Genomic DNA, 27,609 nt, shown 5'->3' on the forward strand with positions numbered 1-27,609 from the left:
ACTACACTAAACGTCTATCCCTATAATCAACTATACTTTCTCTCCTATGAGACCTAACCACCTTTTTTCTCCCCAAAATTCCGTTAAATTGTCTAGAATTTCTACTCCATGATCAAAAAGTCACCTATGTGCTCAGTCATTTCTCATTTTATTCCATATACCTCCTGCGGGACAGGCTAAACAATTTGCAGGATATGGTACAAAATGAAAATGTGGGGGTCCCTTGTTCAAAAATTATTGAGAATTTAAAGACAACGACAGCAGGGCATTAAACCAAGAACTGAGCCTTTTTCTAAGTGTGGAGACTTATACAACTGCACAGGTCACATGCCCATAAACTAGTCCCTGACCCCTCTTCTTAACAGTAAGCCTGCCCTCCCCTGAGGACGTCGTTTCCCAGGTATCTCGGCAACATGATGACTTATTCTCCCATACCTGAGGACTGAAGGTGAGTTGCTCTTTTATTTGCTCCCCTTCCCAATGCTCTTTGCAAACCATTACTCTCCTACTTTCTTTGTAAAAATTTCTTCTCCTTTGTCATCTTGCTGCACTACGCTTCCACTCTCATCATAGCTGTCATCTTCCAACTTACTCATTACTCCTCCTACTTTACTGATGGCTTTGACACCCGGCTCTCAAAATTCCTCTTCACCCCAAGTCCTTGCCTAAAGAGTTAAGAAGACAGACTCTGGATAGAATCAGACTGCCTGGGTTTCAGTCTTAGTATTACCATATACTAGCTTTGTTGCCTTGGCCACGTTCCTTAACCTTTCTTTTCCCAAGTTTCCTTGTTTATAAAATAGAGATTACTTCATAGGATTTGTTGTATGGATTAAAAGAGTTAATGCAAGTAAAGGGTTCAGAATGGTACCGGCACATGGTAAGTGCTCATTCAATAAACATCAGCTATTGCTGCAATCATCATATTAAAGTCTATCTCAATGTCAACATGTATAACTCATTTAACATGTTCTTTGAGCTCCTTGTCGCCAATAAATTTCTTCTCCATTCAACCCCAGCAACCCTCTTCTATAATCACCAGAACTTCTCCACCTCTAAAACCATAATTCAACTATCCTATTCCCTGATTACTACCTCCTGTCCTTCCAGGACTCACAATATCTGCTTCCCATCATCGAAACCTCTGAATGCCAGACTCCTCTATCGCATCACTGTCAGCCCCTCCTGTCTTTGCCTCTTTTGCAATCTTTTTTTTTTAAATTAAATTTACTGGGGTGACATTGGTTAATAAAACTATATAGGTTTCAAGTGTACAATTCAATAAGAGGTCATCTGGATACTGCACTGTGTGTTCACCACCGAAAGTTAAATTTCCTTCCGTCACCATATATTTGACCCCCTTTACCCTTATCTACCTCTCCTCTTTTCCTATCTTCTAATACTCTCTCTTTCATCCACTTTCTTGACGACAACCTCGATTTCCATGCTCCAATTTCCTTCTATACAAGACTGGCAAAATTCCAGTCTTGGATGAATCAAACTGTCAGCCTTTTCTTGACAAGGTTGCTGAGAGCTACTGAAGAGAGTCATACAACTATAAAGGTCAGTACCACTCTGATAAATTCATGGTCTCCAACTTCAATGCTGCCCAGCAATCCTTCTATTTCCTTACCTAGTCTGCCATCTTCTACTCTTCACAATGGCTATTTCAGACCTTTACCACTCTCTCTAAACCTCTGATTGTCCTGCCCCTACTCACTTATCCCCACTCCACCAACCTCTGCTTCTGCTCTCAGAACTATCTCACATCAGGAAAAAAACAGGAACAAGATGAGAACTATCACAATTTCCTTCTACCGAACCTAAAAACCCACCTTAGTTGAACCTATATCCACCCGTTTCTTCCTTCCTATCACAGTGAAGGAGATCTCTCTCCTCTTGCTTAAGGCTAGTCTTGTGCTCTGTGATCTGGATTCTAACCCACTTGCCCTACCAGTCAATGAGTCTCGAAGTGTGGTTCCCACACCAGCAGCATCGGCACTCTTCAGGACCTTGTCACAAATGCAAATTCTCAGGCCCCGCTCTAGACCTACTAAATTGGAAACTGTGGAGTTGGGGCCTGGCAATCTGTTTTTAATAACACCTCCAGGTGATTCTGACACCTGCTAAAGGTTGAGAACTAAGGGATTATTTGTTGTTTAGCCCCTTTCCCGTACCTTCAGCTTCCTTCTCTAGTGCAACGGTTCCCTTGCCTAAAGAGCCTCCTATTTGATTTCTTCATGTACATTCTTGCCCTTCTCCAGTCTATTTATTACACATCAACACGTCTGATCATATTGTTCCCTGATTTAGATAAAGACCAATATTTTAAGAAGGCCTCAATCTTCCTCTTTTAAGCCCCTCAGCCTCTTTTTTCCCCACTAGTTCTCTTGCTGTTTGGCAAATAAAACTAACTTCTCTCAACCTCTTTCTTGATCTTACCATGTTCTAGGGCACCTAACGAACTTTGAAACTGTTATTCCCTATTCTTGAAATACTCTCAGCCTGTTTCTCTCCCTAACTCCTCCTTCTACATCAAACTTACACTTTGCTTCCTTAGGGTAGCCCGCCCTTACTCTTTAGTCTTGATTAAGTCCCTGCTAGATGCTCTCACGGCACTCTGCACTAATCCTCTCATAACCTGCATCAAACTTGTAATTATTTACTTATTACTGGCTAATGCTACTTATATAAATGTAATATCTGTTTTCCTTCCTACAGTGTAAGGTCTATTAGGGCAGAAATCATGTTCATGTTATTTACCATAAGTTCCCAGTGCCTTTTTTAGTAGAGTACCTTGCACATAATAAATTTGCTATTTATTATGAGCCTTTGCATACACTGTGTCTCTATCCAGAATATTTTTACTACCTTTAATCCCTTAGCGAAATCCTACAGATACTTCAAGAATAAGTTAAATATCTCTGTCAAGTCACACCACATACACACCACCTGCCTGCTCAAGTGGATCACTTCCTCTTTTGTGTTCCTACTGTATTGTGTACATAAATCTACTTATGCAATTATTATACACTGTTGTAAATACCTATCTTCACTTCTGAGTCTCCACTAGCCTGTAAACTCTCTGAAGGCATGTCTTGTTTACCTTTGCATCTCAAATGCTTAGAAAAGTACCTGACATTGATAATAAGTGTCCACAAGTGTTTATGGGCTTATTTAGCCTAAGACTATATCTCTAATGTTGCACTGAAAGGTTTTCTCTTAATATTAAATCTGAGTTCCAATTCTAGGTTTGCTGTTCATTAGTTGCACGATCAAACTGTTTAACCTTTTTGGGTTTCCTCATCAGTAAAACAGGGCTAATAACACTTTACTTGGAAATATTGCTATGAAAATTAAACGAAATGACATAGTACAATGATTAGCACATACAGTGCTTGGCATGCAGAAGCCTCATTCTGGCTTCAACTTGATAGAGAAAACTAGGACAAAACAAATACAAAAATAAGTCACAGCAATCAAGGGAGACAGAGCATAGAGTTGAGTCATTCCTTTTAATCATTGCCTAGGAAGATCAACAGTGAAGAAACATAATAAGTGGGATAAACTCTACTGGTGGTATCTCCCTTGGCATACAAAGCTTGGTGAGAATTCACCCGAGACCTCTTGGCTAATGGCCACATCTGGCTCCCCAGCTCAGCAGGCCAGGTCTTAATCTGCGGTACCAGGCATGGTTACTTCCGACTGGAATAGAAACTACCTCATAAGGAATGTGTTTAGAGGCAGGAGAAGGGCAAGGAGAACTTGACTGCAACCACATCAACCAAGTGTTTTGCAATCTGGCAGAAAACATTGCAGAATTGTTGGTGGAGACTGACACCCACACAGCAGCACTCACCTGTAGCCGAGAAACAGTTTAGACTAGATAATGAGCAGCTTTCTGCTTTTACCAAAACAATGGTCACACTTGCATGGAGTGAACATCATTTCTAAGGTCAAATTACCTTTGTTCATCTGGGCAGCACCCACGAAGATGACACCAAGCAGTTTTATACATACACTCCTCAGCCCAGGAGCGCTGCCCACAAACACCAGCTTCACTGCTCATGTGTGCCAAAAATAAAAGCAGATTTAACAGATTCTCTGCTCCTTATTCATAACATGCTTACCTCTTCAGAGCCATTGATATTCTGATCACCTAGTTCCTTGGAGTCATTCACGTCAGAATGCTGTGTCACTACAGGTGTAATTTCTTCACTAGGACTCTCTCTCTTCCGAAGCTTCCTGAGTAAGCTCTGCTGGTCACTGGAAGATACAGTGGGCCTGAGTGGAGCTCTAGGAGGGCTCTGCCTCCTCCAAGATGCCCTGCTCCAATCTAGTCCCAGAATATGTGGTACACCATCTTCAGGTGGAAAGCCCAAATCATCTGCAGTTTGGGATTTTTTTAAAAACACCAGCATGGAATTGGAAGAATCTGTCCTAAAAGGCTGGCAGCTCTGGGGCCTGCTGCAGTCTGCCTGAATGCACATCCCTTCTAACCACCAAAGGGCATGGCAGGCCGAATCCTGACAGCAGGCAGCCCAACATGACTGAAGAGAAGGGGTTCCTTCAAGAAGCCAGAGGTGATTTCCTCCCCCAGATCTCACGCCAACTCCAAATTGTGTCTTCACCTGCTGGCACCTGCTCTCACTGGCATCTAAAAACAAAGAATGAAAATATTTTAGGATGAAATAAAAACAGAGACTGCTGTTCTGCAAAGAGCCCTGAACGCCAACATTCGAGGCTATTTTGAAGACTGGTTTATAAGACAGTAGGAAAGCTGTCTAGCAAGTGGAACAGAAGAAGCAAAAGAGAGTGTTTTTCAGCTCAGGATATTTTAGCATATAGAAATACTACTCCATATTTATCACTGGTTCCCATCTCAATGAGTCCCTTCCACGTAGGCCTTTTACAAAGAACTGAGTTCATGAAACAGGAAAAAACATGAATAAAAAAAGCTACTCTGGTGGCAGTGTATGGAGGGATGGGGGTAGGGTGCAGAGTCCCACCATTTGATCTCCTACTCACCTCCACGGCATTTCTCAGGGACAGTGTGAGGACTATGGGACCAGAAGGGCAGGTAGCTGAACAAGCTGGACTACTTCCCCCACTGAACTGGCAGCAACACAAACTGAGTACTCTTGCAGGTTACAGGTTCATCCATTTCCTAACCATTTGCCGAAGTTAAGTGGTTTTGCATATCACTGTATCGGCCAGAGTAATAGTCAAGCTTACCAAAAATTTTAATCAGGAGAGGGATTCTGCTAGATGAATAACGAGCCAGATCATGATAAGAAGTAAAGGAACAGAAGTACAACAGTGACCTACTGTGGTTAACCTAGATAACATGGCCCAAAATTCTGGCTAATGCTACTTATGGTTAAACTTTTGGGCTATTGATTTACTTCAGGTATGGCATCGATTTTCCTGAAATGTTACCTCACTTCTGTTTTCTTAGATGAAAGTCAAAGCATTTTCTAAATGAAAGTTGTTATTCAGAGTTTATTTTAAGGTCTTACTTATATAGATGTCTGTAACCACCATACATAGGGCCAGAACCAAGGTGAGCAAGAGAGGTGTCTCAGGCACAAAATTTAAGGAGGCTCTCATTCTCAGATGAAATGAAGGTGCAAGAAGTTTATGTAGGTGCAAGGTTGGCTCACCGGTCCTTGAGTGCCTCCTTAAATGTTGTACACTCAATTCCTCTTTCTTCACCCTCACTCTGGCCCTGTGGTTATAACATACAGTATATTTTAGAATTATATAGAGAAAATATGCAGTGGAATCAAAGCACTGAAGAGTTGGAATCATGTCTGCATGCACACATAACTGGAAAAGGACTGTGACTAACTAAAGCAACAACCTGACGATCAGCCAAAGCCAACTTGACTCCCAAGAAATACTTACTAAATGACCAACGTACTAAATGTGGACACCAGTGAACTGAGAGATTAGAAAAAAATAATGGCAGGCTTCTGAATTATTGAGCTGAGCAAGCGCTAGGGAAGCCAATCTACCATTGTTCTTTAAAGATACACTGGTACCAACCTAACACCAGCCAAGGCAATTTAGAAGGCCAGAAATAAAGAGAACCCTCTTAAGATGAAGAAATGGCAACTAAAAAAAAAAAAAAAGCTATGAAGAGATATAGAAAATACCCCTCACTTCCTCACCCATCTTCCCACATAGTAACCAATGGTATGAATCTTGGTATTAGCTATATGAGTGTACAGACTTTGTTGATATTAATAAAATGTTACATCAGTAACTACTGTCAGTTATCTTTATATCAACTTTCCATCATTCTTCTCAGAATAATTCTCTCATATTTAACATAGTGAAGAGTCCACATAGATAAAAAGAACTTGCACTTTTCTGTAAGCCACTATATTTTACTTCACTTTAAAAAAAATGTACTGTGACCTCCACTTCTGCTCTTAAGGGAGAAATTGTCATAGGACTTGCCCTCCCACCATGAGCAGCTAGAAAACCAGACAAAATATATGAAACAACTGTTTTCAGACACTGAACAGGTAGTCCAGGACTGTGATCCCAGAGAAAAAGGAAACAAACAAAGTGAGCCCTGCGACCACCTTGGCTTTCTGCACAGAGGCAGCTCCAGACTGTGGCACAGGGAAGGAGACCCCAAGCAAACTCCTTGCTGAACTGAGGAAAGAGTTCAGGGCGACTGTGATAGCTAGAATTTTGGAACAAACTACCAGAAAAAAGGAAGCTATGCAGAGAAAGAGCTCTAGACATCTGGATAATGGTCTCCTTCAGTCTTTGACTGACTACTAATTTCTGCCAACTGTAGGTTGAGACAGCATGAGGAAAATCAGAAAATATTTTGAACTAAATAAAAATTAAAACACAACTATCAAAATTTGTGGGGTGCAGTTAAAGCAATGTTTGGAGGAACATTCATTTATAAGTTTAAATGCTTGTTTTAGAAAAGAAGCCTAAAATCAATGATCTAGAGAGACAGGGAGACCGGTATGTGATGACAGACACAAAGACTGGAGTGAATCAGCTGCACGCCATGGGATGCCGAGGACTCATAGTGACCACCAGTAGCTAGGAAGGGTCAAGGAAGTATCCTATTTAGAGTCTCAGATGACCAACCTTACCAACACCTTGGTTTGGGGCTTCTGGCCTTCAGAACTACTGGCTTATGCAGGATTCTCTGCCCTTGCCTGGGAGAACAGTTCAGGAGACAGACGCCTCCAAGACTACCAAGACCCTAGATCCAGGAATTACTGACATTTGGAGATCTGGCTATGTCCTTTACCCATATTGAATGGAGATGCCTGCATGTTATTCAGTGGACATGTATAGGAACATGCTGGAAAATTATGGGAATTTGGTGTCTGTGTGGATTCTCTCTTCCAAACCAAAATTAATTGCCCAAATGGAGTGAGGGGCACAGCCCTGTACAAAGCTGCAAGAAGTTTCATCAGGTACCTATGCAGTGCTGAAGTACTGGCTTGAAGCAAAGCTGACAACCTTACAGCAAAATATTTCTGAGGGATCTGCTCTGGAAGAGCGAACAAAAAGTGTCATGACTGATACAGGCCTGGACTGGGAGGACAGAAGCTCCACAGAGAAGAAGCGCTATAATGCAGGGAAATCTTCAAATATAATTCCCCCTTTATTAGCCATGAGAGAAATCATACTGGTGAGAAATCTAATAAATGTAAATGTGGGATAGCCTTTGTGAATAGCTCGTCTCTTTCAAATCATCATAAAATTCACATAAGCAAGCAACCTTATAGAGGTATTGAATGCAGAAAGTGTCTTAAGAAGCATGCAATAATTATTAATCATCACAGAATTCATTCTAGAAAGAAACTCCACAAATGCAATGGATGTGCAAAAGCTTTCAGAAAGAACAGTGTCCCTTTAAAAGTCATCAGAGAATTCATACTGGTCAGAAACTCTGCAAATGTAAAGACTGTAGGAAAGCCTTTACTCAGAAAGCAGCCCTGACTCATCATGAGAGAATACATAGTGGAGAAACACCTTTTAAATGTAATGAATGTGGGAAAGCTTTCAGAGGTAACTCGACTGTGTTGGAACATCAGAAAATCCATACTGATGAAAAACCATACTAGTTTAATGAATGTGGAAAAATCATTAGGAAGAAAGAGCGCAACTGATATCAACTGAATACATACAAGAAAGAAACCCTATCACCATAGTAAATGTGGAAAAACTTTCAGGTATATCTCTTTTGCTGGACATCAGAAAACTCATAGTGGAAGTAAACCCAATTGGTGTAATGACAATGGGAAAGCTCAATTCATATTAAACATCAGAGAGTTCATACTAGACAAAAACCCTATCATTGTAAGAAAGGTGAGAAACCCTTCAGGTACAGCTCAGACTTTGCTGAACATCACAAAATCCACACTGAAGAAAAACCTAATGAATGTAATTAATGTGGGAAGACTTTTCCACAAAGTTCAGCCCTTAAACAGTGTAAGAAAATTCATAACAAAGAAAAGGCCATCAATTGTAGTTAGCGTGGTAAATCATAGAGCAGTTAATCTTTATTCCTACTGGGCACTGAAGAGGAGATATTCAATAAATTATACATTTATCAAAAATATACTTCTAACATGTGTACTTCTAACATGGAAAGCTCACTTATGAGAATTTCATTATGGTATAGCTTGTACAGGTGAAATATTTGAAGAATCTAAGTGTCTATCAATATGGAAATAGTTACTAAAGAATACTATGTGCCATTAAAAACAATGAGGTAGAGTTCTGTATACAGCCATAGAAACATCTCCATGATACCTTGTTAAGTTAAAAAAGCAAGTTACAGAAAACCTACATATTATGGTCTTATATTTTTTAAAATGAAGCTTTTTTGTTTGTACATATATATTACATGCATTAAAAAAGATCTGGAAAAATAAAAACCAAACTTTAACAGCAAAAAAAAAAATGTTTTTTTATGCTTCCAACGTAAAAGCTATAAAGGGAAGAGTAAATTATACCTAAGATAAGTAAAGAAAGGAAAAGATAAAAATAACAATGAAACAAAACAATGAGAAAATCAACAAAACCAAAATCTCATTGTTTAATAAAACTGATAAAGCTCTAATCAGATTAATGACAAAAAAGAAAGAGAGAGAGAGAGAGAATAGTCATAAATTAACAATATCAAGAATGAAAGAGACATCATTCCTGATTCAGTAAACCAGAAGAGCAAATTATGGCTCAAGGGCCAACTCCAGATGCTGCCTATTATTATAAATAAATTTTTACTAGAATATAGTTACATTTATTTATTTATGTATTGTCTATGGTTGCTTTTCTATATGATGGCAGAGTTAAGTAGCTGCAACAGTTATCTTAAGACCTACAAAGCCTAAAATATCTACTATCTGGCCCTTTAACGAAGTTTGCTAACCCTTGGCGTAAGAGAATGTACTTTTGTTTGACTTACTATTTACTATTGTGTAGAGCTTCAATTTAGCTGTTAACTCATGGAAGACTGATAAGTTGCAAATTATTTTGATTTTTAAAGAGATGCAAATTGTTTCTGTATGGTATAAAAGATAACCTCAAAGGTTTGATTAATAAGGCACCCTAGCTATTATCCTTATCTCCTTATTCATTCATCCATTCAATAAATATTACTGAGCATCTGTTTCATGCTAGGAATTGCTTTGATGGAGCTCATAATATAGATGAGGGAGAGAGAGATTAAACAGACAGAATAATAATGTAGGACTGCAAACCAATGTAAGTGCTCTGAAGGAAAGAAATTCAGCCTCTATAAAGGTAGCTAAATTTGGAATTTATTGAACAGATATATTATCACACATAATATCAAAGACACTTACTGTACGTTGTTTAAAATAAAAAAAGTATTGGAAATAACTTATACATCCATCAACAGAGAGCTAGTTAAATAATTAAGGAAGATCCTGTAGTTATTGGCATGAATAAGGCCCCTCTATATAGTCCTGATGTGGAATGATATCTAGGACACATTATATTAAAAAAGAAATGTGCAGAGCAGTGTGTATAGTATGCTACAATTTGTGTTGGGGAAAAAAACAATATAATGTTTACATAAATTATGCATAGGATATTTTGGGAAGAATATTCAAGAAACTGGCATGGCTGCCTTCAGGAGGATAAACTAGGAAGCAGGGAGACTAAAGTGAGAAATCTGTTGGTTCACTAAGTATCCTTTATACCCTTTGAATTTGTACAATGTACATGAACTATGTTTTGAAAAATAAATTTTAAAAATGTAAATAATGAGATTTTTAATGGACTCTTACAACGAAGACCGAAATCCTTAACATAACCTAAAGACATCTTGATCTGGACTCCTCCCACTTTTCTGGCCCCACCTTGTATGATGTTTTCCCTCCTTCACTATATTCCAACCCACCAGCCTCCTTTCATTCCTTAACTGAACCATGCTCCCTCCCCGAACTGGGCTTTGCACATGCTGCCCCCTCTAGCTTGAACTCTTTATCCAGTTAATAATTCCTCATATGAGGTCTCAGTTCAATCATCATTTCCTCAGAGAAACCTCCATCCTAAGCCAGGTCTCTCTATATACTCTGTGGGCCCTGTTGCCCCTCTCCTTCAAAGCAATTACAACAGTTATAAAGTTACACTTCTTTATATGATCATTTGTTCAATATCTTTCCTCCCCACTACACTGTAAGCTCCAGGATGACAGGACCGTGTCTGGTTGTTTGTTTGTCTGTTTGTTTGTTTGTTTGTTTGTTTGTTTGTTTTTAACTCTCACCACTGTGTCTCTAAGTCTAGCACAGGACTTGGCACATTATACTGTAAGTGCTCAAAAAATCTTTTCAAATGAAGGCACAAATAAATGCACGTATGCATATGCATGAAGTAAAAAGAATGAACAAAGAGTCAGGAAACCAGACAACTAGGTATCAGGTAGGTCATTCTGAAGACAACCAGGCTGATGACAAAACTTTAAAAAGAAATGAGGCCCATTTGCCACAATAAATGAGGTGGGTGAATGACAAGTGGTAGATGAGTAATGATTAGCGGTAGGAAGTGGTATAAGCCTCAAAGAGCAGAAGTTTTTTACATGAAAGTGGAGGAGTAATGTTCAAGAAGTGACAGTGAGGAGTGATAAGGCCATCAGCTCCACCTCCAAACACTCATGGAATATGGGAGAATGCACAACCATCGCCCGCAGGCGAGAGGGAAACGGTGTCTTTCTCCAAGGAAAAGCCAGGTCTCAGAATATTCCCTATCTCTCATGTCTTAACTAACAAGTCTGAGTGAGTATAGGGGGGATTTGTAACTCAAGGTATTTTGTCACAGTTGAAAAGTTGGGGAGGGAGAGGTAATAAGTACAAGTAAACTGAAAAGCACAAAGTTATACAGGAATGTCAAATTGGACTCATACAAATCATAATGGTTAAGGCACTTTATACCAGGAAAAAAGGAGAAGATGGAAATATATGACTAGGGACCGATGACAGGATTGCTGTCTATCCATCTTTGGTATAAAAGAGTGAAAGTTTTGAGGCAAATCACGAAGGGTATCTTACCAATGGAATTTGGGGGATAGATTTACAGAAAATGGTCAATGGAATTTACGAGGATTACAGGGTCAAAGGGAAGGTAGCAAAAAATCTAATTCCTTGATTATTTCTAGTAGCTCTAGTTAAATCCAGATCTTTGAAAGAGGAGGCAATAAAAGCGGGAGGGGTGGGGTTACTACAGGACTGGTTTGTCCTGCAAAGACCTTCTTTTGCTTCCATGGCTCCCTGAAGAATATCACATAAGCTAAAGAACTATCTGGTAGTACAGTTCTATACTACAGAGATGTGTTTCATATCCCAAACACTCCCCGCTTTATGAAGTGATCTGGAAGCCTCAGAGATCTCAACCATTAATCGGGCTAGAGAGAACATGTTCAATAAGAGAAAGAACAACCTGGGGGTCCAAACAGAATGTTCCAGACTCTCCCTACTTCACTTGTATCTCCTTTTTATTCTTAAAATTATTACCAAAGTTTAGTTATGGGTAAGATCTTTGATTCATGTGAATCTTATCTGACAATTTGATCCTTTGTTTTAGTTCAAGGGAATAGAGACTGGGAAAAGACAGATGGTCAGAAGCACTTAGTGACCAGAAGTTTAAAAAAATGCGAGTTCTGGAGAGTTTCGCTGACTCTCAACAAAACTTTAAGAAAACTGCTAAGAAAATCAATCCCAACAGTTCCTAACAAGGGAAGGAGGTGCTCTGATCTCTCAGTTTACATGTTTAGTTAGTGAGATTTTGACTAAGTTACTTTTATTTTATTAAAAGTTATTTAATGTTGCTCCATTATATGTTCAATAACAAAAATATGCAGGAAAACAGTTCTTTTTCATCCATTCAGTGGATCATAGTTCTTCCTATTAGATAGTTAAAAAATGTTTAACCCTCTAAATTGGTTAAAAGACACAGGTTCTAGTTTCAGCTCTAGGTCCATCATTTACAAGTAATTTAACCTCTCCAAGACTGAATTTTCATTGTTTTCATTGTAGTTACTCTTGAGAAAAAGAGTTCACCAAACGAGGAAGCAGGGAATCATTCGTAGAGTCAATATTGGATTCTAGATGTAACTTGGATAAAAGGTAAGATGAAAATAAGCGTCAATTTTAGATCAGTTCCTCTCCCTGCCCAAGCCACCATAGCCTAGCTCTGCTCCCAGGGCCTAAGCAAAAGCAATATTAAATCCTTACAAAGAAAGGGCTTACAGTTGGTAGAACCTTAGACTAAAAACCCTTTGTGAAAGTCTGGAACTCACTGTTGGTAGGAGCATGCAGAAAGCTTAGCCAGGCTGAGAATAGGAGGCAAAGCCAATCCCTTTCTTTCTAAAACTATGGCAAAGTAGAGAATATAGAACTCCCATATGTATTACCTGGAAGATCCCCAAAACAGGAGGTTCTGGAATTAGCAATGCTTACTTATCATTACCACCTCTCGAAAGGCAGAATGCTAATAAATCTAGACCAGGTTTCATAATTCCAAGCAGCAGAGTAGAAAAGTCTATAGAATATATGAATTACTGCCAGAAAGAAATTCACCAAATACTTTTAGGAAGCTGTGAAAAACTTTGGAATTATTTAGAGACCGTGCTGTTGCCTCTGGCATTCTTAAACCTCAGGTAACAAGCTTAACTTCTCCAGCTAACTTGGAAACTGTGCAACCAAGAGGAAAGCAAAGACAGACTGCCCCCTATCTTAGGAGCCATACTGTTAAGGTCACTGGGGAGTCACACTTTAACCAAATTCATCAAATTGTATCCCAATGGAAGGGCTGAGATGGTGGGATTGAGAGTAGAGAGAATGCCCCACCAAAAAAAAAGCAGTTGGCAAATTATTTTATTTGGGGGTGGGGGCAGCAAGGGGAACCAAGTTTCTGTGGAAAACAATACATGGTTATGACATTTTATAGGCAAGATGTGCACTTACTTTTAACATTCATTGAAACTAAAATTCTTTTCTCGAAAACTCATAATTTTATAATATGGTCAAGAATCCATTCAAAGCTTTCCTTTGATAATTATAATACACTATTACCAAGTGGTAGGGCAGAAGCCTTATATTTGGTGCTGAAGTCAGTGGCTCAATACCATCTGTCTTCCTGGAGCTATCATCAGAAGTCTGCATTCTCTCAGAAGTAGTAGGTCTCAGCTAAGATGGCTGCCGTATGAAAATGAGACAAGCAGGCATACTATCAATCCCCAGAAAAACTCACAGGAACTGTTCAAAAACAAACCACCCCAGGGGGCACCCTTCACCTTCCTTTTGACTGTCAGCATGTCTGTCACCTGCACACCCACTAGTAAACAAACACAAAAAATGTTCCACTTTACTCTCCACGCCAGTTATCTCCTGCAGGGGTTATCTTATTCAGAAAGCCAGGCAGAGGAGGTAACTAAATCCTTTGAAGAGCACAATGAGGTATTATAAAGTTTGAAAAAAGCCAGGGTAATAACCATTGTCCTCTCTTCTTTTTCAAAAGGGCCAACATTTTTTTCGACTGCACACTGGTTAGATTGAAAGATGGCAGCAGCCTCACAAAGCAGTCCTTTAAAAAGAAAACAATTACTATTCATCACCTTTGCTGTGTGCCTAGCTTTGTTAAGAGCACAGTTTGTGAAATGCTATGGTGCAGGTGATTTGCTGAAACTAACAGCTAAACAAGAATCCGTGTGCTTTGTTACCATATTCTGACTCCTTTCCCTTGACTGTAATGTTTCCATTTTTCCCAAAGACCGTTCTGACCAAGGACAAACTCCCTATGGAACTAGGGACCAATAAATAGATACCTCTCAGTCACTATGCGCATTAACTCTTGATTGTCTGCAAGAAGGGCGGAGGGTGGGGGGAAGCTTCCAACAACTGGATCACAAAACCTGTCTTGGTGCACTTCTCTAGTGAAGAAAACTCAGAAAAGGAAGTCCTCCTCTTTTAAGACTGTCACTTAAGCCTCAGAGGTACTGGATTGTGGCAAATTGTTGAAGAGAAAAATAGTACCATCATAGCTTCTTAGAAGGGGGCAATATTTATAGGCAAAAGAAGGGAAAAGTGTTCTTTTAATCTACCCATTTATTAAAGCGGATAACTATACTTTCCAGGTTAAAAGAACTATATAAAAAAACCACCCTCATTTAATCTTGGTTTAATGAGAATATAATACATCCAGTCTCCAAGGTGAGGTTTATATAGAACCCTCGGAAGATCTGACTTAATATACAATGCAATATACAGATGATGTATTATTGAATTGCACAACTAAAATCTATATAATTTATTAACCAATGTCACCCAATAAATTTAATTTAAAAAAAAAAGAAATGCAAATGAAAATAAGAAAAAGAAAATTGAGTTTAAAAATTTGTTTCCAAAAGAAAATCTTATATCAAGATCAATACCTTTATTCCATCTCACTCTATCTTCTGGCCTCCACGCCACAAGTCTGGTAAGGCTTTGGCCCCTGACATAAGACTGCCTGGGGTTGACTCCTGATTCAGTCAATTTACTAGCTAGGTCATCTTGGGTCAAATTTCCTGATTTCCTCATGTGAAAAAAATAGGAATGATGACAACAGTACCTAACTCACAGGGTATTACAGATATTAAAGGAGATAAGTTATGCAAAGTACTTAACACAATGCCTGGCACGTAGTGAAAGCTCAGTAAATATTAGCTGCCATTACTTTTGTTGTTGTTATTACACTGCATTTCAGCTCAGGTACCACTTCTTCCAGAAAGTCTTCCTTGATAAAACCTTCATCCCAAGATTCCTCTCTTCCACATATTTTATATATACCTCTATCATAGTATTTCTCCCACTGAATCATATTTGTTTGTCTACCTCACACGCTCTGCCCTCTTTAAGTGCTAGGATTGTATCTTGCATTTCTGTATTTGTAGGCCAGCAAAACACCTGGTATATAGTAGGCATTCAAAGAATTATTCGTTCATTATAAAAGTCTACCCAATATTTAAATAAATTTATGCGTTTTTCTTTATTATTATTTATTATTATTTATGCCTACAGCACCTGGTCTTCCTAGGTGGACTCCCATCCAAGTATTAGCCAGGCCCAACCCTGCTTAGCTTCCGAGATCAGACATCGGACTTGTTCAGGGTGGCATGGCCGTAGACCATGGACCGTGGTTCCACTGGGGCGTGAACCCAGGACCTTCTGCGTGTAAAGCAGACGTGCTAACCGCTACACTATGAAACCACATTGTGTTTTTTTAAACTAACAAAATCTAGCAAAAGATGTTAGTTCCAAGATGGAATTACTTGAGTTTTAGTCATTTGAGACAGAACCTTAATGTTAATTAATTGCCTTCGACAAAAGAAGGGAGGAACAGGAAAGAAAAGCAAAGTTCCCAGTTCACTAAGAAATTAGAGCTTTTCAAATTAAAGTGGAGAAAGCACTTAATGGGAGTTATGATGAGAGATGTGCAGCGAGAAAGTGAGTGATGAAAAGCCAAATGGATTAAGAGAAGATAACTGAATCTAATATAACTGACTAGGAAACAGCTTTTCCTGTCTTAACACTAAACTGAAAAATCTTTTCAAATCTCAAAGTAATCTTTCCTCATGAAAGGATCAACCAAATTTCAGTTTGCTGAGCTATTTATTTCAGACCACTCCACTCGACTCAAAAGCAAGATGGGCTTTCATTATGGAACCTTCTGAATAAACGGTGGAGAACAGCTTCCCAGTTCACTTAAGCAAAGAGCCATCCATCACTGATGACATCTAGATCCATTCAGTTTTCCTTCTTCTAAATAATGATGAAGAAAAAAAAAACTCTCAAAGTTCTAGTCACCTCGGTAAAAATACAGAAAGCAGTCTATCACAAGTCTAATGCAGTTAGCTTCTACCCGATACTTATTAATCAGAAGTTTGCATTAATTGGATATGTTTGTTATTAAGTTTCAAAAGACCTATCTTTTAAGGTTTAGTCCAAACCCATTTTCACACCCGAATTATAAGTTTGAGCTGAAAATAGCTCTCCTACCATAAAGGCACCTGCTCAGAAATGATCTAGTCTTCAAGGGCTTTATAATATTTAAAGGCAGATTGATGGCAAACAACTTAACCATGTACTTAAAAAAAAAAAAAACTGTAAGAAGGGGGTTACATTCCTGCGTGTGATAAACTCAGAATCTCCTGCTAAGCTTTTTCTCCCACCACCTTATGACTAAAAGACTCTGGAAAATGCTATCAGCAAGGAGAGCACGCCTCCAAGCCACAGCATGAAGGAACCCACACCTCTCTGTGTAACACCGTCTTTGTACTTCAAAAATCACAGGTATCGAATGATAACAAACTTTGGCCTGTACATTAAAAAATGCTTCTAAAAAGAAAGGAAATGTTTTTTCTAAAGAGAAAAGCACCTAGATGTGGTGTCATGAATCTAGCAATTCCCTGTATTGCCCACTGTAGATGTTATTGCTAAGAACTTGCAGTTGATTGCTGTCTCTGACTGCAGGGCTAATAAATTATTTGCATTCATCACAATCACACCAACCTTCTTTTGAAACCCACACAGTGAACCTTGAATCAGAGCACTGCTTTGTTTTCTGGGGAAGGTTTTTTTTTTTTTTTTTTTTTTGCTGGCTGGTTTTGTTGTTTCTAAAGAGAAGGCCATTTAGAGGGCTGCGGCAGAGATGTAAATTAAATAAAATAGCAGTAAGCTTGGGAGGAAATAAGGAAATAATATAGCAAACCATGAAGTGTTATTTCAGCAGAAATGGCCAACAGAGGAAAAGTTTATGTCAATTTATCCATTAAAAATCTCTCTTTTTGGAGTATTATGTAAGTGTCATAAAAAAAAAAAAATGCAGTGGGCTGAACTGGGACATGTGAGGACTCAATACAACCAAGCTTCGAATACTTAAATATCTCAAACCACTTTTTGCTTATAGCAAATAAAAAGCAGAGCTACAGATGCTTTCTCATCTGTGTGTAAATGAAAGCGAAACTGTGTGAGTAGTTAGTATTCTTAGAATTTTTGAGAACCACTTTATTTAAATGATATCAAAGCCAATCTGTATCTGTACAGAAATAATTTTCTTAAGGCTCTTATTCTCTAGACTTTACAGAGCTGTGCATACTCTTCCCTCTACCCTTCTCGAGATGAAAAAGTGAAAAGAGCTCTGCAGGTTAAAAACCACTTCAAATGAATCCGGGAGAAGGAAGTTCAAAGGGATTAGAATATTACTGACTCACCAGCCTGCTAGAGAGCAGGGTTCAGCTCTTCCCAGCCCCACTCTTTGTTCCCATAGCACATCTTGGAATTTATCATGCTACTTTATGTTTTTACATCTACCTCAGCCTCCAAACTGTGAACTCTGATGGCAGGAAGTGGGTTTTTTTAGCTGGGGACAGTATTTGTTGACCTGAATTATGTATCTATATAGTATTATGTAATACCTAGATATTAATTATCATTAAGTGAATTAAACATCCTAGAGAAGGTATTAAAATTCAGTAAGCATATTTTAAGGAACCGAATGTTAAGACAACACATATAAAAGAACCAAGGATCACAAATATTAGAAATGTGTAATTTAGTTAAAGTCATCAATATAATGCAGCACTGACATTCAGATAATTTGATATTGTTTGGCTTATTTACTATAGATGTGGCTTTTAAAAGACTTCATTTTTTATGATATGTACTTACATGTATCTTTTACTTATAGCTCCATTTTCAAGTTGATTGTGATTCACACATTCTACTGACAAAAATAAACATTTGGGCAAATGGTTAATACTCCTGACTACCAAATTATCTAGTATGGACTCACTCTAACCCCACAGAAACTGGTCTTTTCTTATCCTCATCTGTAAAATACCCGAATTTCTCTGCTCCGTCAAAAGTAACATTAATTCTAGGAAGGGCATAAGGATATCTAAATGTGTCTCGGTGTGTGTGTGTCTATCTGTCCCTCTCCCCTGCCCCATAGACACACAGGAACATCCCTGAAAACACATCAATACAGAGGGCCTTCCTCACTCTTTACCTCTCCCTCCTCACTGACAGAGGCAGCCAGGCTGCCAAGGCAGCAACCCCCACATGAAATATGAAATAGTGGAGGTGAAACAGCTCAATCAAAACAGCTTGGGAAAGGGAAGGAGTGTATACTTGTCAGCTAAAGTCTCCACGGAAAGGCCAGAAAACCTTTGCTTCTGCCTTGACCATCCTGGGCAAATAACCCTGTTCAAGGGGTGCTTATCTAAGCTTAGAGGCCAAGCACTCCCTTTAACCTTTCAGAGAAGGGTAATATGAAAATGCACCTGGTTATTTGAAAAGTGCACGATGAGAAATGTCAGGGTGCAGCTTAAGCATACTCCGGAGAGCACAGCTGAGAGCAATTTCGAAAACCAAGCAGTTAAGAGACTGAAGTGGAATGCACAGGTAGAAGAAAAGCTTGCACTGCTTCAGCACAGGGGACTGTTTTGCTTCGGCCAAAAGCCACAGACTGACCCAGCAGGATGCAGATTACTCAGCTCTCTGAAATGGAATATGGCTCTTCCGGCTTCTCTCTACAAGGCTGCCTCATTGGTTCTGATTAAGACTCACTCATTCCACTTCCATAAGTCTCCAGCTGGCTTGGGTTACCCTTAGTTAAGGACAATAAACACTGTATCCAAAAAAAAATAAAAATAATAAAAATAATAAAATTTAAAAACCAGAGGAGCTATGTAACAGGCAGAATGGCAGTCCTTTCAAAATTTTAAACATGAATTGAAATTAGAGCTACATAAGTAAAACCAAATCAGAATAAACACTCCCCATCTCCCAGGTCTGAAAATACCAGTCATTCCCCTTAATCCCTAAAAGAAAGAATCCATGAGCACACAGTTACTTCAAACTCAAATGTGCTGCTTTGGTTTAGAATCAAAGCATAATGTTAAGCTAGTTGGAAGAAAGAAGACATTCTTTAAAATTCTATCATTTGCTGGGAAAGTTTAAAAGGAGGAACTGGAGTAAGCTGGGCACCCATCTTTAGGGGTAGAGTATGCAGTTGATGGAGTTTCAGATAGGCCTTGGCCAGCATTCTTCTCTGCTTTTGTATCTCCTAGGACAGCATCTATGATGGTTAATGCACCATGCAGAGACATTATAATCCGTTCTCAGGGTATTTTATAGTTTCCTTTCGTGACTAACCAAAGAAGTTCAGGATCTGTATAATTTAGTGTTTACTAGATGCTAAGCATTGGAAATATTCACCTGAGGGCCTGATGCCAAAAAGGAAGGCGTACCCTTAAGCAGAGAAGACTTTCAAGAGCTGACTGGCCAAGTAGATCCAAAACCCATGAAATCTCCGAGGACACACACTTCCAAACTAGTGGCAAAGGCTGCAGCTGTAGTGTTTTCTTTTCCAAATATGTAGATAACCACCTTCACAGCTTATTCAGGTATATGGGTTACTAATGGTGAAGAGAATGGGCTGAATTGAAAGGAAAGCTGGAGATATATCCTACTGTAGACAGGGGCTTCACCTACATAATTCTTAGCAGAAGGTTCCTCTTTGAGACTAGCTTGAGACATCAAATTACCTAGTTCCCTACATTCCTAGGATTCTACAAGGAAGAGCGAGTCTCTGTCATTGAATTACTTTGGGACCCTAGAGAAGCCTCAGCCTCTTTGGAGAAAATCTACATACCAGTAACATCATCTCTCTCAAAGAGACAAAGAAATGACAAAGAAATCTGCAGACTGCCAGCTCCATGAAGGCAAAGACCATGTCTTACTCACTACTGCATTTCTAATGCCTAGGATTGTAGGAATCCCAATAAATACATTTCAAAAGAAAGAAGGGACTAACTCCGCACGCTACTTCTGATACAAAATCCAAAAGTGCTATTGAATCAGCTCCAGTCAAAACACTGTCCTGACCAACAGACAGAGCCAGCCTAGCCTGGTACAAGGCCTTGCCGAGCCCAGGCACATCGTCAGTGCTGCAGGAAATGAACCAAGGCTGAGGGGCAGGTAGTGTCCTGGTGGCAGAACAAAATCCTCTTCCAGAGGAAAAGTATCCTTGGCTGAAGGAGGAAACAAGTAGCTAGTCACGCTTCTTAGTGGCATATTACAATAATGCACAACACAGTTCAGCCTGTCATGGGCTTCCACCAACCTCAGGCCTGTAAAACTATACAAATGGAGGCTACTTTTCTTGACAATGCAGAAAGGCCAGCTGCCTACATTATACTTTTAAAAATGTAGGGACTGAGATGCCACCGAACAAACATTTAAGAAGCCAGTAGAGACCTCAAACCTGCTGCCCACTGGGTCATTTTGGGATTAGACAAGAGTTCAACCAAACAGGATTTTGTTACCATACTATAATGAATCCTGCTAACATTGTTATTTATGCACCTAGAAGCAGGCTAAGCACTTTGTAAACATTTTCTTTAATCCTCACAACAATCCTATGAGAGGCACTGTCGTTACCATTTTGTAGACAGGTATTGTCTACAATGATAAAAGGTGGGTTTCAGTAACATCGACTAGGATATAATAGAACCAGGACTCAGATTCAGGACTGTCTGACTTCCGAGTCCATGCTCCACAGTCTTGGCCTCTCTGCCTCCTGCTTCTTGCTCAGCTGATAAATAGGTAGGTGATTAAGAACAATTCTTAACTTCTCTCTAAAACTTATCCAGTATTGTCTGGTATCGAAAGTAGCTAAAGTATCTTAACCACATGGGTTGACTTTTCTTCAAGAAGCTCTTGGATGAAGGTCCAGAAAGCAAGTTCAAAAGGCAGGCCCTGAAACCAAGAGCTATACATCATGACCCAAATTCTTCAATACTACTCACATGAGAAAAAATGTCCTAACATTAACCACACAATACTTCTTGGTCCTGTTCTTGCCAATTCCACACAATGCCTCAAATTGAAGACTATTCCAATTAGTAAGATTTTTATACAATCTCCAAAATAAGCCAAAAGGCCTTGCTTTGGCCCTGCAATTGTTATTTTGTTTTTATAAACTCCTCCACTATCTTATTATTTCCTCCCTTGAGGAATTCCTGAGGAAAGTCAATTTAAAGAAAGTTTTTAAACTGAACTGGATTTACTGTCCAATTATGCCATTTTCTTATCCTTCTTCTCTTTGTTAGGAAATAAGTTTGTGTTTACATACTATTGCTAAAGGGCAAAAAGAACCCACCAAAATGATAGCTTTCCAAGATAGAGAGAAGAACTTAAGATGATTATCTTTTACTGAAGAGTACTTAAACAAGAGGTAATTACTTCATTTCATTGGGAGAGAGGCTATCATTAGAGGATTCTGATTTGTCTTACTTTGCTCAATTAAATTGTGATATAACAAGATCCCATAGACTTACTCAACGCTAGCTGAACTGCAGAATCAAAAAACTTGCATGGTTTGTATTAACAGCCAGAAAACTCTACCTTCCCCCAGTTACCATGTACTCAAGTCATTATCCTACAATCCGAGGAGACAGATTTACGATTAATAATTTATTACTTTCCTGTACTGAAAAGTAGTTAAGAATATAGGACAGTTTGGCAGGAGAAAGTTCCTGCTGAAGGCTCATTGCTATGAGATATACTCCATTAGTCATCCACCTTAAATTAGGTGCCCAGCAAGAAGGGCAGGGATATATAATGTTACCTAAAAAGTCTCCTGAAAATGCTTTTCTCCTGAAGAAAAGACTGATGGATGCTCAAAGTATTTAATTCTTTTAAAGGAAAAAGATACCACTGGTATACCCAACAGGAGCCACTATTCTCAAAGCACAACCAAAGGGTAGGGGCAAAGAAGGAAAGTGAGCTCAGGTGCCTTCTGTCTGCCAGGGGCAAATACAAGCAGTTATGAGATCAAAAAAGGAATGACAACTAGTGGGGAAAAGATCTCTTGCCAAGCCAGGAGCTGTCTTTGTCCCATCTGTGGTCTCTGTGGGGTTTGAGGGTGATAATTAATCTCACCCAGAGTTCGAGACTAATTAAAAAATAAACCATGACAGAGGTAGATAGAGATCAAAATATCTTTATAAGAAGTGATAAGGTGACTAGAGAACATAGCTTAGATGCACAACCACAAATGAGCTTTCTAATACTTTCCTAGGCTAAATTAAATTTACCCTATTGGACAAATGCAGATTGTTCTGGCATGGGCGGATCAGTGAGAACATGGCAGGGAGAGAATACATGCAAATGCTAAAGACTGGCTATTCCATACAACAGGATTCTTTTCCAGACTTACCAATCAGCAAAATCAGTCTTCCATTCTTTCTCTCTGAAGAGAGGCAGAGAAAAGGTAGATAAAAGAGCAAAACTTTTCCTTCCAAATATTGTTCCCTCCTGGGAAGTCAAGTGCCCACTTAATGAGCTAATATTGAAAAACAGAGTAGGAAAGAATGATTCCCTTTAATATGTATATTCCAAATTGCTACTATTTCCAGCATTATCTTTAAGTTAACCCAATAAACCTTATTGCTACCTACTATATGATAGATGCTAGGAATGCAATTATGAGTAAGACAGTTAAATGAAGCAGACACATATGTAAGTAATCATAGCAGACTTCTGCTCCTAGCCATGATTGAGTAACCAGTATCAGACTCACCATCTACCATAAATAACTGGACAGAATATACGAGACAACTGTTTTTGGGAAATAAGAGCAGTGCAAGGCTATAATCCCTGAGATAAGGGAAACCTGAAGTGAGCCGTACAACTGCCCAATTCTCTGGAGCAACCTCACAACCAGGGCACAGAAAGCTGGAGCCCAAACAGAACAGAGGAGTCTCACTGAGCCCAAGAAGCAGAGAACTGAGTTTAGTTAGAATTTGAGTGAGAGACACTGGAGAGAAAGGAGCTGTGGAAAGAGGAGGCCCCAGAAATCTATTGAGAGGATCCGTGCCAGGCTGAGGGGTGGTATAGTTAAAGGCACAGGACAAGACCACCTGAGGATTATTAGATAGTAGATGCCTCAGGGCTGAAAGGAAAACAGAATCACTAGAGGTCACACAGAGCTGGGGGAAGGAGGTAGGAGCACTTTAGCACTCCAGCTCTGTCAGAGCAAAGAAATCACATTAATGCTGTAGACCAGCGGATACCAGAAAGGCCTCACCTTAGAGGAGATCACACTTTAGAGCAAGACCTACTCTGAACCTCTCCTCATAAAGCCTAAATCATGCAGTATAACATGGTATAATACAAGAGAGATGCACAGACACTATGAGAACATTAAAGAACAAGTTCAAACCAGGGATCTCAGGGAAAGCATCAAAAAAGCTATTTACCTGAATCAGAATACATCAAGCAGAATGATAATGGCATATGAAGAGGTATGGAGCACCCTGTCTGGAAACATGAGATGGCACTCCATGAACGGTGATCGGAACGTGGAGTAGAGAAAGGAATATAGAATGGCTCAGGGATTTCTATTTCATAACATGAGTGGAAGTGGTCTTTTCCCAGTTATAGAATATAAAAAAGGAGGAAGAGGGATAAAAGATCACGGGTTCAGTTTTGATATATTAACTTAGAGGTAGCTATGAGACATCTGGTTGGAGATGTGTGACGCAGAGATGGCCACGTAGTCTGGAGCTCAGAGAGAAGTGAATGAACTGTTATAGATTTGGAAGCAGTGAGTGCACAGGTTACAATTATAGGAAAAAATGAGACTGCCCAGGGGAGAGCACAAGAGTGAGACAAGAAATGGTAGAAACAGAATGCTGAAGAACAAAACATTTAAGGGACAAGCTGAGAAGGGAATGAGGAAAGAATAATTAGAAAGCTCAGTGCACTGGCTTTGGAAGGAGAACAAATAATTTAAGGTGACTGAGGAAAGGGTCTCAAGAAAGAAGTATGTGAAAGTGTCCAAAGCAGCAGAGATGTTAAGTAAGGTAAAAAGTATAGGTCTCCAACTAGGAAGGTCACAGTTACCTTGGCAAAAGCCAAGGTTTGGGCAGAAGCCAGGACCCCACTAGATTCAGAGGAGGACAGAGGTGGGAGAATGAGGCCAGCACATGCACTCTGCTCTTTCAGAAAGCTTCACTGGCCAGAAAGACTAAGTCAGGGACTTGGCTAGAGTCCTCACAAAGAACATGCCTGGCCCAGTAAGTATTTGTTAAATAAATATGTAATTTTAAAAATGCACCCATCTGGTTGTTTTACCAGTCTTTGTAAAGATGAGGGGAGGGAGGAATAGAGAGTGACTGTTAATGGTTAGAGGGTTTCTTCTGAGGTATTTGAAGAATGTTCTGGGATTAGATAGTTATACCTTAATTGAAAAAATAATAACCTCCTCTCATCTCTTACTACAGAACTCCTAAATTCTACCCATCTATTTAGCACTACTACTGATTCGTATTGAGTAAAAATTACTCTCTTCAGTGAGAGAGAGTCCTTGAAGGCAGAGAGCCTCATCACTTTTCTCCCGGACTACTTGATTTACTTCCTAATAGATACCCTTACCTCTAGCCCTGACATCCCTCCCCTTTCCATCTTCCTCCCATCTCCACCATTATCATTCTTCCATATTCCAGCAAAAAATGATCTAGAAATTAACCAGTATTATCCTTCTGCTTAAAATTTTCAATGGCTCCCAACTCCCTAAGGCAATGATCTCCGAAGTAGTGTTTTCGTACAAGAGGTGCACAAGACAAATCACTGGGGTATGAAAAGAAGATATTAAAACTATTTGTATTTGTTTTTTAGTTGATCCCTTTAAATTTTTATTTTTGGCATCTCTTATATACGTTAGACATTAATTCAATGGTACTTGTTATTATGTATAAATGAACATATATTGGGGTAAATCCTCAACTTTTTTTTGTGAATTAGAGTGTGTAATCAAAAAAAAATTTGTAGACTACCTACCTAAAAAGATTAAAACCAAAGCTTCTTCGCACATATACAAGATCCTTCATGATCTGGCCACGATCTACCTCTTCCGGAGCTGCCATTCCAGCTCTGCTCTTTATACTCCAGCAGCACTAAACTGCATATAGAGTTTTTGCTATATACTGGGCTGTTTCACCTTTTTGTTCTTGCATTCCCATTGCTTAGGGAATACCCCTTAAATCCTTCAAATTCAACCTTCAAAAATCTGTTCAGGCATCAGCTTGTCTGGGGATAATTCCTCAATTCTCTCCCTTCACCTCTAAGCTGAGTATTTCCTCCCTGGTTTCAGCAGCATTCCGGCCACTGCATTCTTCTATCTTTTCACTTACCGCATCATAGTATTTACACACATGCATGCACACGCGCGCTTGCTCTCTCTCGCTTGCTCTCTCGCTTGCTCTCTCTCTCTGTCTGTCATTAAACTGGGAGTTCTTCCAGGGAACTGTGTTACATTCATCCTTATTACCCTTGTGCCTAGCCTAAAACCACACTCCTAATGAATTCTCAAAAACTGGTTCTGAATTGAATACTTTTTCTCTTCACTCAAAACACTTATTATTAACTAACTGTGTAATCTACTTCCCAGAAGCAGGGGAGCATCAGTAAAAGTTTTCATAGCCAGTTGTTAGCTTTAGGACTACATTAGCCTCGATGACTCTCCTTGTTTTAGGTTTTAGGGCTGGTTCAGGCCCTCTCGTCCCTTACACACATGCACATGTAACTCTTCAGATATGCACATTCTTTAGATATGTTAATATATTTGTTATTATTTTAACCAGAACTTGCTGGTCTCAAAGGCACTGTGTCTCCCTAAGGTGCCTTCACATACTTCTGCTCTGATTATGTTGATTCTAAGCTTTAAATCTCAAATGATAGATTGTGTTGATTTTAAAGTTTAATTCTCAAAGGACAGTTCCCTTATTGCTAATTTATTAATTTATTCAGTCAACATATATTTTTATGGTGCATCTACTATGTGCCCAGCCATCAGTACTTGCTAGGAATACCTAGCATAAGTAAAAGAGGCAAAATTCCTGCTCTCAAGAAGCTGACAATCTATCACAGTAATTTTCAAACTCTTGGGGTCACCTCATTTGTCTCCAGATACTAATAATCCCCAGGTCCAAAATGCTATTTTTCAAGCCATTTAACAATAACATTAAACAGAAAAATAGTGATTCAATGGCCCACAAGGAAAACACAGACAAATTGTAATCACTGCTTTCAAGCAGTGGGCTTCAGCACTGAACCCAAAAGCAATAATAAAAAAAGAAGCCCATTACATGTAAGTCAATGGGTGCCTGGGCTCTACCAGAGATGGAGTAAACTGCCAAGTGGTAAACAGGAATAGGGATAACTGGAAAGCTGCCTTATTTTGATTAGTTTTTCAGGAATTATCCATACAATCCATGAGCTAAATGACAAGAGCAAACATTCAAGAATATATTTTATCAGAGAAAACTTAAGAATGCATGTAAAAACTGAACAAACTCATGAGTAGATAAATACTGACTCGAGCTATCGATTTTTGCTGCTATTGTTTTGTTGTTGCTTTCTCAGGTAGGTCTTTTTCCTCCCTTATAAAATAAAAGTTATACATGTACACTGAAAAAAGATCTGGAAAACACAGGAAAGTATAAAAGGATAATAATTCCACTATTCAAAAAATATATAAACATTTAGTTACATATCTTGTTTTAGATTGTTTTCTAGTACATAAAAACGTTTTTCTTTTCACAAAATATGCAGCATAGTGAATATGCAATTGTATATTCTGCTTTTATCAGTTAACATAGGAGCACTTTCCCATGTATTTATTCTTCTAAATTATGAATTTTAAAGATGGATGACGTTCTACCATGTAAATTATGGTATGTGGACATACCATAATTTCTTCCTCCTTTATTGTTGGGCAGTTGTTGCTATGTTTTGCAACAGAGAACAAAAGAATATTGATGAATGCTCTCATTCACAACTATCTAAATGTGTCCTTGAGGGAGTGGGAAGGTGGATGGGGTAAAAAGGGCCAAATATGAGATGAAAAAAATTTAACTATGTGCGGTGAACACACGATGCAATATATACATGCCTTATTGTTTAATTGTATACATGAAACTTACTGGATTTCATTAACCAATGTCACCATAATAAAAGAGAAAGGAAGGAAGGAAGGAAGGAAGGAAGG

At 39.0% G+C, this 27,609-nt stretch overlaps 1 protein-coding gene and 1 pseudogene across 5 annotated transcripts in view; both read right to left on the minus strand.

The window, feature by feature from the left end:
- The window catches only part of KIAA0319L (KIAA0319 like), an 88,048-nt gene that overhangs the window by 54,679 nt on the left and 5,760 nt on the right, over positions 1-27,609 (minus strand). For 4 of the 5 annotated variants that reach the window (XM_011357954.2, XM_011357956.2, XM_011357953.2 and 1 more), the window contains exon 3: positions 4,131-4,657. In XM_011357954.2, the coding sequence (XP_011356256.1) occupies positions 4,131-4,657 (527 nt within the window). Of the gene's footprint in view, positions 1-4,130; positions 4,658-18,221; positions 18,277-27,609 lie in introns of all 5 variants that reach the window. The other variant, XM_023529355.1, reaches the window with a different exon arrangement.
- Positions 15,564-15,679, minus strand: LOC111738261 (annotated as a pseudogene).

The sequence above is a fragment of the Pteropus vampyrus genome, unplaced genomic scaffold (assembly GCF_000151845.1).
Source record: "Pteropus vampyrus isolate Shadow unplaced genomic scaffold, Pvam_2.0 Scaffold36, whole genome shotgun sequence".
NCBI lineage: Eukaryota > Metazoa > Chordata > Mammalia > Chiroptera > Pteropodidae > Pteropus > Pteropus vampyrus.